Consider the following 12,850-nt stretch of genomic DNA (forward strand, 5'->3'; position numbering starts at 1 on the left):
CCTCCTGATGATTTAATTGAGTTGTCCTCAGCCTTCATTTTATCAGATTTTACCTATCCATACCAACATGGTCTGAATTAGTCTGGGTGTTTCAGCTGCAGGAACAGAAGACAGGGAGACCACCTGTATCTCTTCAGTCTAATCCCAGAGGTAAAGTATCATCAGCAGACCCTCCTTTAGCTAACCAGAAGCACCTATAATGCCACTGCTGCTTTGAACTTTGTGTATGCTTCCAAGGACTGCAAAGAGGTAAGGAATCAGAGGATCTTCAGGCTCCTATTACTGAGTTTCATCTGTTAAGACATTTAACTGTTATGACTCCTGGAGCCAGCTCCCTGACTGGTTTATATTTGGAACAGTATCCAGGAAATATATCTAATGTCCAGTCCCATATACACTGTGGATGAAATGTGGATGAAATCTCCAGCTACTTGGAGCGAGTGAGCTTGTGACTTGCCTCCAAAAAGCTGGATTTCCAGTCCAAGAAAGCATTTTTGTAAAGCCAACCAATGAGTGGAGGTTCAAGTAAATGGCATTTCCAAGAAAACAGCGGGTAAGGAGCACAATCAAAAATGAAGGCACAAAATCTCCTTCCAAATTCTACAGCAATATTCTTAGATATTATCTGCTGTATCGGAGAACTTCCAGTAGTGGAGTCTTAAAATACCATTAAAAATCAATATCAAATAGCTTTGATCCATGCCTTAACAACTCCCAGCAGCATTCCCTGCTTCCACTCAGAGTCAGCAGTGAGCAGGACCAGGGAAAGGTCCCTCCTGTGAAGCGTGGCTCTACGGGTCGAGGAAGGACACGGCGATGTAACGGGTCCCTTTGGTGGTTGGAAGACCTTCGTGGTAGTGGGTCAGGCGCCCTGGGTGCATCAGGGTCCAGCCCTTCCGTGGAGCTCGAATGGAGCAGTTGTAGCGCAGGAACCGGCAGCCTCCTCCCTGGTGGAAGCAAACCCAGAGACACATGAGCTTGGGCAAAGCCCCTCAGGAAGGGGGCGCTGTCTTCTCCTGGTCAAAGCCCCTCAGGAAGGGGGCTCTGTCTTCTCCTGGTAGCCCTTCTGAAAACGTGAGAAGGTGCTTGGGGAATCTCCCGTGCTCATCTTTCTACCCCAGCCCAGGTGTTAACTGCAATCCTTAGCGTGCAGAAGCCAGACACGGGTCAGGAAAGTGCCTCCAGCTGCCCGGGCTGCTCAGGAGGTGTCCAACACTGGCAAACACTCACCTCGTAGTCTATCCCCACTCGGTTCAGCGCGATGTTGATGGTAAAGGTGGAAGCATCATGATGGGGCATTAACGAGGGCTGCTCGTCAGGCTTATAGCGCACCACGAAGGCCAGCTCGAACTGAGTCTGCAGGAGGGAAGAAGAAAGTGCACATCTCTTACAGGGCTGCAGAGCAGGGTGTCGTGTTTAAATTCCATCCCACTGCTAAGTGAGAAAGGCAACAATAAGGCAGGAAAAGGTCACTGGGAAATGGTGCATTTCCTGATGCAAATATTGGTGTCATAGTCCTGGGTCCGTTCCTCTGTGTGGGACACAGCATGCAGATTATTAGAGGATTCCAGCACTGTGGATTCCTGCAGCTGTGGGAGGTGGTGAACTGACCATGAGTTTCAGATATGTACCTTGGTATAGTATCCGGGGTACAGTTTCTCTGTGATAGGTGCAATATAGTCCAGAAGAAACTTATACCATTCTCTTTCAAAGCCAATTTGGTTCATGTGTATGTCAATAGTTGGGACATTCTCATATCCTCCTTGTATTCTGCTGTCCTGAAATAGAACCATGAAAATACTCGTAAGGATGGGAGCTTTGAACTTCAGGAATGGAAAGCACTTGTTTCTGGTAATTACAAATAAATATGATGTTTATAGATCAGAATCGCCGAGATGGAAAACTCATTTCAAACAATAACTAAACCCTAAGACAGTATTACCATCAGAAAGGCTGAATGCTGCAGCTTCAAAGAAGACTCAAAAATGAATTCACATTTAAGAACAGGGGCAAAATCACAGGAACAGAATCAGAAACACAATTGTTCCCTGGTTTAACTGTGGGATGTAATGCTGTCCTACAGGAGGCACTGCTGCCACCCCATCTGCATGGCTGACCCAGGAATGAAAAAGCTCTTGCTTCTTACCGTGTTGTCACCTGTGGACCACTGGCCATAATGTTCCATTTCTTCCACCAGCTCATCACAGGCAGTGTCAGTGAAAATGGGGAACCAGTAAACATCTGGGCAGGGCTGCACAAAGCAGATGAGTGAGAATAGCAGAAACAAGGACAAGAATGCTTGAGGCAAAAGGAACAGGACTAAACTGACTGTAGATTTAGTTTAAGTGGAAAGTAAATAAGGATAGAAAATAAATGAGGATAGAAATTTGTCTTCTCATTTATGTGCTCCACTTCCACTTAAGGGAACTGGAGATGCACATCTAGGAGTTTGAAAGACTACGAGGTCATGTTGAATTGCTTATTCCCAAGAATAACAACAATGATGACACAAGCATTGATGACAATGATGACAGTATCGTGATGCTAATCTCTCAGTCTGATGGATAAGAAAAATGTTTTCTTACCATTTCTACCAACTTCCCTTTCAGAGCTGCTGTGTAGTTTTCATGGATATACTTTTCTCTCCAGTCCTGCAGTTAGAAGATAAGCAAAGCAGTCATTTCTGTGGGGCCTGGTTAAAGAGGCACTGAACGGCCAGCAGGATTTCACAGGCTTTGAACATCCAGGTGTTATGAACCACAGAAACACCCCCTCTTCCAACTCCATGACTGTGCTCCTCCTCCTACCTGAGACAGGTCCTTATTACAAGGCCTGGATCTTCGTGATGGGTAAAGCTAGTCACCACCTCTCCACAGGCCACCCTGCTAAGCCCACTGAGCATGCAGCTTATCTCACCTCAGGATTGCTGAATATCTGCCAGAGGTCGTTGTGGAGGTGAGTGGTCTGGTAGTTCTCCAGGGACAGAATGTGTCCGAACTGATGCCGATTTGTCAGGTACATAAAGACTCCCTGCAGGACAGAGGGAAACAATCAAGCTTTGTTTCCAGGCCTCACATGTCTGAGAGCCACTCTGAAATACAAGCACTGAACAGTCCCCCGGTGATGATGGCTCTGCTCAAGCTGCTAATTTACTCTTTCTTTCTCCTGGGGGCCTTTGGTTTAATTTCCACCCTGGATATGAGGAATTTTGAAAGGCTGTAGCCAGAGCCAGTGATTCTGTGCCTGCTGTCAGCCAGGACTGGAAGCAGAGCAGAGCAGCTGCTGTGAGATCAGGTTCTTCCTTCATACCCCGTCAACCCCATTTCAAACAGCCCCACACGGGCCCAAGAACAAAAGTGTTAGGCACAGTCAGTGGTCCCTGGCTCCGTGTGGCTTCACAGCCAGGCAGCAACCCCACACTGTCCCAGACCTGCAGAGCACTGACCAACACCAGTTCCTCCCCTTCCGCACCCCGGCAGAGCTGGAGGCCTTGGAAGTGCTTAATGCTGTCACCTCTGCCCTGGCACACAGCTCTGCCCTGCCAGCCTCCCCCCTCCACTGACCTGGCTGCGGACGTTGTGGCAGAAAGCCATGTCAGCATCCAGCCTGCCACTGAGGAAGAGATCTCCCTGCTGCAGCTCCGAGCGCAGAGCCCTGCCCTTCAGCATGTAAACGCTGCTGATGTAGGGGACGTTCCACAGCCCGCTGCAAACACAGGGGTGGAAGGTGAGAGGTGACACACTGCTACGGCAGACACTGCTGGGCTGGGCAGGGTGTCAGCCAGCACTGAGGCAGCAGCCAGGCTGGCCCAAACGAGCCAACCCAGAACAGCAGGGAGAAACCATAGCCACAGGGATTGTCATTCCAGGAAAATCACTGCTACGGCCCAGAGCTTTTAAGCTGCACTAATGTTAGTCCACTGTGAAAGCAATTCATTGCTACCGTGGGGCTTTGCTAGGGACATAATTAACGGCTTGAATCTCTTCCCAGAGAGATCAACACTTTTCTTTTTTCCAGCTATTTAAAAAAAGTGAACCAGCCAAAAGTGCATAAGCTGATTTCCAGCATCTATTGCACATATAATGGCCTAAAAACAAATCAAACCCCAAACCAGGGTTCCTCAAGAATATGAGTGAATAGCCCTTTGCAGGATTTTAAGGATCACACCAGCTATTATCCACGGTGACGTGAGTAAGATGAAATGCTTTCAGCAGAGTCAGGGCCCTCAAACCCTCACTCTGATCACAAGAAAACCTGCCCACAGTATGTCAACGTCCCTGCTCAGGAGAGCAGCTTCCAAATGGGAGTAGAGACTTCTTTTCTGTACACAGAGATAGTTGTGCTCTCTGGTTCTCTGACACTAGCTAGTTTGATGACGATGTGCTGCAGCAAGCTCTGCATTTGGGGACATGTCAGGGAGAAGCTCCCTCTGCACACTCACACCCTGCGCCTCTGGACAATGTCCACATAATCTTCTGAGCGGGCGTAGTATCCATCAGGGCTCAGAGCCCCCCAGAAATTCGACCACAGCTTCTCATGACGGCTCACCAGTGGAGCAATCACCAGCCTGTGAGCACAAAAGAAAAGGGACTTGCAGGACAGGATGTAACCACACAAAGGAAAAAAATTACAAACCACAGGACCGTAAGGATTTGAGTCTCCCTCACTCAGAGTTGCTGCTTCTGTTTACTCTGCTGGAATAAAATTCTACATAAGAAAGCACAAATATGATCACAATCCTCTAACTGCACCCTGCATCAGGTCCCTCAGAACCCAGTTTCTTCTAGCAACCATATAAAGACAAAACTAGGAATGATTTACATCCACTGTCTAAAATCTAGGGATTAAAACTACCGTAAAGGAAAACCAAATAAGAGCTGTTTGTCTGACATTTCATCACTGACACAGTCCTCCTCGTCCCTTACACATCTCACTGTCTAAAGTCTAGTGGATTTAGACACTAAGATTAAAACTACTGTAAAGGAAAATCAAATAAGAGCTGTTTGTCTGACATTTCATCACTGACACAGTCCTCCTCGTCCCTTACACATCTCAGTGACAGGAGAGCTCACTGTATTCCTTGAGTGAAAGATGACCAGTGAGGATTGCTCAGACCAAAGACTCACTTGTTCTGTTCGATCAGGATCCTCAGAGTCTCTGTGTTCTTCAGAACTACCTCAGCATCCAGGCTGAAGTAATAGTCACAGTCAGGATCCTTCCTGCACAAATCCCTATAGCCAGAGAACAAGAAAAGTCACACCAAAATCTTCCTAAAACAAATCAAGACAAGAGACAGACCACCAGGAATTCCTTCACTTTGTAAAGGTCTTCTGGGTGCTCAGAAAAGTTCAGTCTAAAGTAACAACCCAGAGGGCTAGCACAGCACAAGCTTCAGGAGCCAACAGCAGACACTGAGACAAACCACATTTAGCAAACTGTTCCTTCAGACCAGTCTGAAGAGGTTCCCATTTACAGTCAGCACAAACCCAGACCTGAGCTTAACCCCTACCTCCTGATCACAGCCAGGGAGACACTCTGCCATTAACTCTCAGTTCTCCTACTACACTCTCCCTCTTCAGAGGTACAGGAGCACATGGTTTGTGTGGTGTGACTGGGCACACAGCCTGCTTGAGGAGGGTGGGAGCTACTGGGCTGTCCTTCAAACAGAGCAAAGGACCAGGCAGAACTTTGTGTGTGAAACTGAAGAAGGGGAGCTGGTATCAAAGATTATTTTTCTCCCCCAATATATAATGGGCATGGGGAGTTAATGCTAGGAAAAGGTAAAGAAAATGGGGACTGAAAAGATATAAGCATCCATTTGACAGTGATGATCCTCAAAAGAAAGGACCCCCTGAGCACGGACGGGGGCTGACTGCCAGGCACACAGGGCCTGTCACTCACATGCCCAGGTTACGCGCCTCAGCGTTCTCCACCTCGTCATCTGGTCCCACCACCTTGATGCCAAGATACTCTTTGCTGTGCTCCTTAACAAAAGAGTCCACCTGCATCACGTGATGTTGCTCCTGTGCCAAAGGGAAAAAAGGAAAAACAGATAAATGGGCTCATCCCAGGCTGCTCAGGCTCCTGTTCTTGAAAATGCCAAACCAGAAGAGCAACAGCATTTCCCACTTCCACATCTTTACAGGTGGATGGAGCCACTGTAGGCAAGTACTGGGATTACAGAGCCTGGAGTCAGAGGTCACAAAGGTGCCTAGAGTGCAGGAGGAGAACACATTTCCCCCCATTTGCCAAGACTGTCACAGGCCAACTTCACTTACATGGTTGTGAATGAAGAGCTGGATTCGTTGCTTTGGGTAATGAAGGTTACGGAGCCGCATGAAAAACTGGGAGAGGAATGGGGTGGGCTGCTCGATGAAGATGCCAACCAGCACCATTGGCAGTGCCTCATCCTGCATTCAGTGGGAAGAGGAGAGAAGTGGTGGCTCATGTACCACATCAGACATGTAAGATCCTGTTGTAATTGTCTGAGAGCTTTGAACAGACATCAGCCCACAGCAGACACGTAAGATCCCGTTGTAATTGTGAGACTTGTCTGAGAGCTTTGAACAGACATCAGCCTTACCTTGAACCCCGTGAGGCTTCGCAGGCCTTCATCACACACAGTGCAGCCAGTCTCAAACGTCCATATTTGAGGAATGTAGTTTCCCAGGTAGTTCAGCTGCAGCTGCAAAGGGCAATTTGCCATGTTATGCATTACAGGGCAGGGGAGTTTCTTTGCATCCCCTCGCAGTGTAAGATCACGGTTCATCAGAACCCCATTTACCACCCAAGAATCCAAAAAGCAAGACAGCCCGAGGGTCCAATTACACAGTGACCTCTGAACCAGACCCATCTTGCTGCTACAGACCTGGACCACGTGCTGTTACTCAAATATAAATGTGCACAGGTAAAGCCAATACATGGGAAGACAGCAAGCCAATACCCTCGAGCCTGAAGGGTCACCTTGCAACACAGACATCCCAAAGCTTTCACTCAGGACACCTCCTTACCTTGGTGGGTCCATTTCCATGAATCACCACAGGCAGAGTGTCATATAACAAATTTCTTGCTCTCACTCGTGAGTTTTCAAACTTGAGAACCACCTCATCTGGAAATGACAGTGCCATCAGGTTATGATTTATTGGTAATTAGCAGCACAATGCCTCATTTATACTGAACAACTGCTCAAAAATGAAAGCATGGATGTGGATAACCATGCACAGGTAGCTTAAGGGCTAGAGATCATATCTGGAAAGGAGAAAAAAAGTGCTCAGTATGACCCTGTGAAGCACCAGGAAGAAGGAATTGGACAAAGAAGGCAGCTTGCTGGGCTGACAGATAGACCTCCCACTGGGCACTGGCAGAAGCCACACTAACACAGTCCCTCAGGCCTGCCATTGACAGACTGCAGTGAGGGGCAGCTACTGATGGCCAGGGAGGGCTCAGGCCCCTCTCACCTAAGCACCTGATGCACCCGCTGTCTCTTTGCCACCCCTGACAAAAGGCCACCTCCTGACAGAGGTCATCCAGGCTGTCTCCTCCACACAGCCACACAAAGCCCCCTCCAGTCCATCATTGTTAGGAGCCAAAAACTACACTGCTGCTGTCATTTTTTAGCTAACTGGAATAAAGATGGAGTGGTGCAAGCTATAAACTAAAACCATTATGCAGCAGCGTCAGGAGAGTAAATAAATCACTTCTGGCATGATTAGCAAAATCCATCAATCAGCAGGTCAGGTCAGATGCCTGCTATGGTCAGAGAGTGCTCCCAGGCAGCATCTGGCTGCTCCTCACCTTCTGTGGCATTCCAGACACAGTTCTGAAGCAGAAAGACAGGCAAGCCCTAGGCAAGGCTGTGTGTTATTACTTGCACTGGAAGTCCCTCCCAGTTTCAATCCCCAAGGCTAATGCAAAGGGATGGGTTTGGAGATCAAAGCAGGAGGTGTAAGATGGAAAACCTGACCTGCATTCCCCCAGGTGAAGAGGGAATTGCAATGGGAACCCAGCTGGTCCCAGTGGAATTGCAAATGCATCTCAGGACTTTGGCTGAGGCTTTTTACTGGAGCTTACACTGCAGGGACAGGAATTTCTGAAATTTAATCCCTTCAGACAGAACTTTATTGCTGGTGTCAACATGCAGATGTGTTCAAGGGGGAATTGTGCTTCCTTCTTCCATCTCACCTAATGCTCCGTTTAGGTTTTGGAAGATCCGGCTTCTTTGGTCCAGACTGATGTTGATACTTTCCTTTAAAAGAATTAGATAAACAACCTAAATTAGAACACACGTGGGCACCCATCCTTTACACCTGAGAGACCTGTGCCAAGCAGAGACCTATCACATTCCCACCATCCTTTCCATGCTCTCCAAGCTCTGAAGCCTAGGACACTCAGGTAATCCCCACTTCCACTTGAATCTGGGACAATTTGCCATTTTCTAAAACATTTTAAACATGTTATACTAAGCAATCCCCTGCAGATAACCTTTTTAAAGCCGCTGTGCGGGTGGCAATAACATGCAGCATATTAATGGAGTTCACTTGCAGCATGGTCATATCACACCCCCAGATAACATGCAGAACTGCCAAGACAGCAAAGCCATCTGCTCTGAAGCCAGTTTCTTGCCATCCATCCGCAGGGCAGCGTCACCCCGAGCACTGCCCCAAGTACAGGGGTCAAACCAGCACAGGGTGCCAGGCCAGCTTCTGCAGGCTTTGCTTCCACCCCCTGCTGCCAGTCACACTGACTGGATTCTTGTCCAGACTGAACTCTAGCTGTGAGTCAGGAGAGCTCAGTGTCCCTCTAGGCAGCCAGGGAGGCTGGTTACTGGGAAGGACAGCAGGGTGCCAACACCCGCTGGCCAAATGCCACGGCAGTGGGATTACTCAGCCTTTGTGTGGCACCCGGCCAGAAGTGCAGACATTAAAGGAACTGCTCACGCTCAAATACCATGGGCTGTGCTCAGATTTGGGGAAGAAAGTGCAGCTGTTCCAAATTTTTCACCAGCCCTGCTGGTAAAGAAGTGCAGCTCCTTCTCCAACCTCTCTGAAAGCATGTGGCCCATTTCTAATGCTTCCTCTTGACCTCACTGTTCCACTACTGTTCCCACGCGCTGTGGTGTCCCTCGGGGACAGAACTGGGCAGGGACAGGAGGCAGAGCCACCCGTGGGCTGGGTGACTCAGCCAGAGCACCACCCAGTGCTGAGGGGCAGCAGAGCTTCAGGGGCTGTTCCAGGCTTCTGCACCAGTTACACGGCTTGCTGCAGAGCCTGATGCAGACCCTGATGGCCACGACCTGGAGGCTTTTGCAGACCCTGATGGCCACAACCTGGAGACTTCTGAAGGCAGTGGCAGCCCCTTTGCTGCAGCAGAGCTGCCCACTGTGATGCCTAAAGTCCCTGTCCTGCTGCACAACAGTGGCTAAAAGGCTTGTGAACCTTTGTCCCTTTCATCACCTTGAATCTGCTCAGGCCTCATCTGCCCCTTCACCCAAAACTGCACTTTAGAGATACCCAACCCAGCAGTAAGTCAGCACTGCACTCTGCAGGGAAGTTACACTGCAACTCTGGGTTTCACATCCCCTGGTTAGTTCTGCCACACTCTACAGCACTAAACATCAGCACATGCAGATACCAGCAGAGTGTCCTGTAAGAGTTGTTTTAAGGCATCTATCTTCCCATTCCCATTTTCAACTTAAAAGATAAAAATTGCTAGTAACAGAACAAGGGGGTACTGGCTAGAATGCAAATTTTCAGGAAGGAAATGGGTAACTGGGCATACTACTGGCCTTCTCCTTAATTACTGCCAGAGCAGTAATTAAGAGTCAATATGTATGTGATTAACTAACTTTACTGTCAACAAGGACACTGCACAGAGGATTAACAGCAATGCTTCTCAGATAACTCCCCCTAAGGCCAAAATCTAGCTACACCTACTCTTTTTTCTGGATCCAAGAAGACATTTGTGTAGAAGAGCTGGTCACTGTCATCGTCCTGTCCCTTCCACCCCTCCACAAGCTTCTTCAGGTTTGGAGCATAACCTATGAAGCCTGTGGGAATAAGTATGAGGAGATGATTCAGTCCAGACAAGGAGGAAAGGGAAGCACTCCTGCACACACGTGCTCTCACTTCTTTCACACAAAGTCTCACTCCACCCTGTGCTGCTGCAGAGACAGACCAGCTTTCAACAAAGGCTTGGATCAGCCACGCTTCCCAACAGAGAGCAACACCAGGGCCAAACCTGTAATCCTCAGCATCAGAAAGCTCAGATACCCACACCCTGAAGGACATGTCTCACTGGAAAGGGAGAAGGGACAGGGAGCAGGTTCCTATCCTCTACAGGCAATTCCCAGCTGTGTCCCCTCCCAGCAGTAAGAGACAGGAGCACTGTCAGTCCTTCCACACTGGCCAGCCAGGCACAGGGCTTCAGTTTGCACCACCTGCTAGAGCAAGCTGCCCACGCCTGCTCCCTTGCCACTTCTCCCACAGGCAGGCCTTCTAAGAGGGGGAAAAGGCTGAGAGGGGTTCTCAGCTGACAGAAGTTCTGCATCTTACCTCCAGAGCCCAGGAAGCGCTTTCCATCCCGCACCTGAGGGTACCTGGCCTCCAGCCTCCTGTCGGGGTAGATGTAGTTCTCTGCTGAGAAGACCACCCTGCTCTTGGCCTGTCTGAACTTCTTCAGCAGCTCTGCGGGGCCCGAAGCAAAGAGCACATCATAGCTAGAGTAAAAGATAGACAAGAAAGGGGCAGAAAGAAATGGAGTCAGGAAAATATGTCAGTCTGGTAAGTTTCTAGAAGCCACAGAATCATAGATTAGAAATCTAGAAAGTAAATAGCTGATTCTTTTGGAATCCTTTTCTTTTAGTTCTGTACAGATTACATTTGTGGTCATAATGAGAGCTAGTGCAATCTCATTCATAGAGTGGAAGATGGTACTTTCCACTGCAGAGACTCCACACTGGCTTGGGGCATAACCCATTCTTATTTCTTACAAAAGTTTCACTGATGACAAAAACAAATGGAGGAAGAATTGCTCTGCTGCTCCTTTCGAGACTAAACAAACACACAGGTCATGCCTTTCACATCTTCTGGCACCCTGCCACTCTCTGTTGATCTCCCTGCAAATCTTCACAAGGAACCTACACTGGACACCAGTCACTGCATGCTGGACTCCAGCCACTGTCTCCTCAGGACTGGGTAGAACTAATTCCCAGGGGGCACTCCCAGAATGAAACTTGCCTTTGCTGCAAGAGGACATGCATACTTCAAACCCACGGAGTGAAGATGTTGCTCATTCCAGAGATTAATCATTTCCAACTGCTCTAAACACACGTGGACACTCAGAGCTGCATAAAATAATCTCCCTGCCATGGGAGCTGGAGACAGACACAGGGATCCCAGCCCTGCCAGTGACTGGGCACATGAAGAAACACTGAGACTCCAAACTCTCCTTTTCCCTCTCCACATTTCTCTGGCAGATTATTTCCTGGCTCTCAGGATTGTGTTGCTGTCTACCTCACCTTATAAAACAAATAATTCTGGTAAGAAAGTCCTGCCTAGGTCTGCAGAAATTGCTGCTCATTCTCTGCAGAGGCAGCCAATTTCTCCTCTGGCAGAAGCAGGTAAAACACTATCAACTTTATGCAAGAGCTGGGATCAGCCTGTTCTGATCAGACCTTTCCAGCTGCCACGGGTGCAGCTCTGAGCAATTCTCGGGTAACTGCAGAGAATTCAGGGGGGGAAAAATGGAGGAGGTCTGGACACACCTTCCAAAAGGAATCTACTGCACAGTTAACTTCTTCTCAGTAAGAACCTGCCCAAACAGCCTCCTGACTCCGTTCATGGCAATTGCTTCCCAGCTGTTACCTTTCCACGAAAAGGATGATCAGATCTTCCTTATCTGCATACTGCTCCAAAGCTGATTTCAAGAGACGGACCTTCTGCCCCCCTCCTGCTGGCTTCTGGTCATCTCCACCCTGCCACTCCTCATCCAGCCCCAGCACCTACAGAATGACAGGCATACGGTCTGCTGAACAGGTCACCCTCCCAGGAAGACTCAAGGAAAGGACCAGAACCCCCAACCTCACTTGTCCAGATAACTCCCAGTGCAAATCCCAGCATCAGGACAGAGAGAGGAGGTCCAGACGCCGGCCTTTGGGCAGCCGTGCCCTGGGATGGGCAGTGGGAGCAACTCCCAGCACAGCAATGAGGCTCTCTCAGCAGCAGGGACAGGAGCACGTGCTGCACTGTGCATTGGCATTGCAAAGGAAAAGCAACACAGGGCTCTCCTGAGCAGGAGTTATGGAACTCATCTCAAGCAAACACCCAGGATGGAAGGAGACAGAAATGCCCCAGTTTCAGGATTTCTCTGAGTCGGTGTGTCCTCTCAAGCTTTTATTTAATCACGTAGTAGTCAAGTCAACTCTTTTCCATTCTACATTTCAGAATTCCCTTCAGCCAAACACTGAGGCTGCTAAGCCCTCACCTGGAGTTTGTAGTTGAAGAACTGGGCTGATCTTCTGAAGCGCTGGAATCCCTCAGTCTGCTTGGTGGCAACAGTGAGGACCAGCAAGTTTTCTGCACACAAGAGAAAGCACAAGAGACACGTTCAGCTTGCCTTGTTTTCACAGCCAGCTGCTCCACACCTAATGAAGAGGCCTCACTCTGATACTCAGCAAAGGCAGGGATCAGCAGTCTTAAAGGTACTTGACAGATTTGGCAAAGAAAGTCAAAATCCAACCACTGAGAAGCAAAGTGACTTTCCCAGTATGTTCTTTAAGTTGAGCATGAATCCAGGAACAGCACCCAGGAGTCCCAACCTCTGTGCAAACAGTCACTGCTGCTCATGGGCACAG

At 48.8% G+C, this 12,850-nt stretch overlaps 1 protein-coding gene across 1 annotated transcript; it reads right to left on the bottom strand.

Annotated features, from left to right (window-relative positions):
- Nucleotides 1–548: 548 nt before the first annotated feature.
- PLOD1 (procollagen-lysine, 2-oxoglutarate 5-dioxygenase 1) lies at nt 549–12,572 on the bottom strand (the record flags this gene model as incomplete). Its single annotated transcript, XM_008939918.1, has 18 exons — nt 549–947; nt 1,231–1,356; nt 1,632–1,778; nt 2,147–2,251; nt 2,586–2,651; nt 2,917–3,030; nt 3,564–3,705; nt 4,442–4,567; nt 5,127–5,231; nt 5,902–6,023; nt 6,279–6,410; nt 6,584–6,685; nt 7,011–7,108; nt 8,182–8,245; nt 9,933–10,045; nt 10,551–10,714; nt 11,862–11,998; nt 12,481–12,572. Coding segments are annotated over 18 exons (2,111 nt in total), but the record flags the coding sequence as incomplete, so codon positions are not given.
- Between the last annotated feature and the right edge of the window lie 278 nt (nt 12,573–12,850).

The sequence above is a fragment of the Merops nubicus genome, unplaced genomic scaffold (assembly GCF_000691845.1).
Source record: "Merops nubicus isolate BGI_N331 unplaced genomic scaffold, ASM69184v1 scaffold3235, whole genome shotgun sequence".
In the NCBI taxonomy this organism is placed as follows: Eukaryota; Metazoa; Chordata; class Aves; order Coraciiformes; family Meropidae; genus Merops; species Merops nubicus.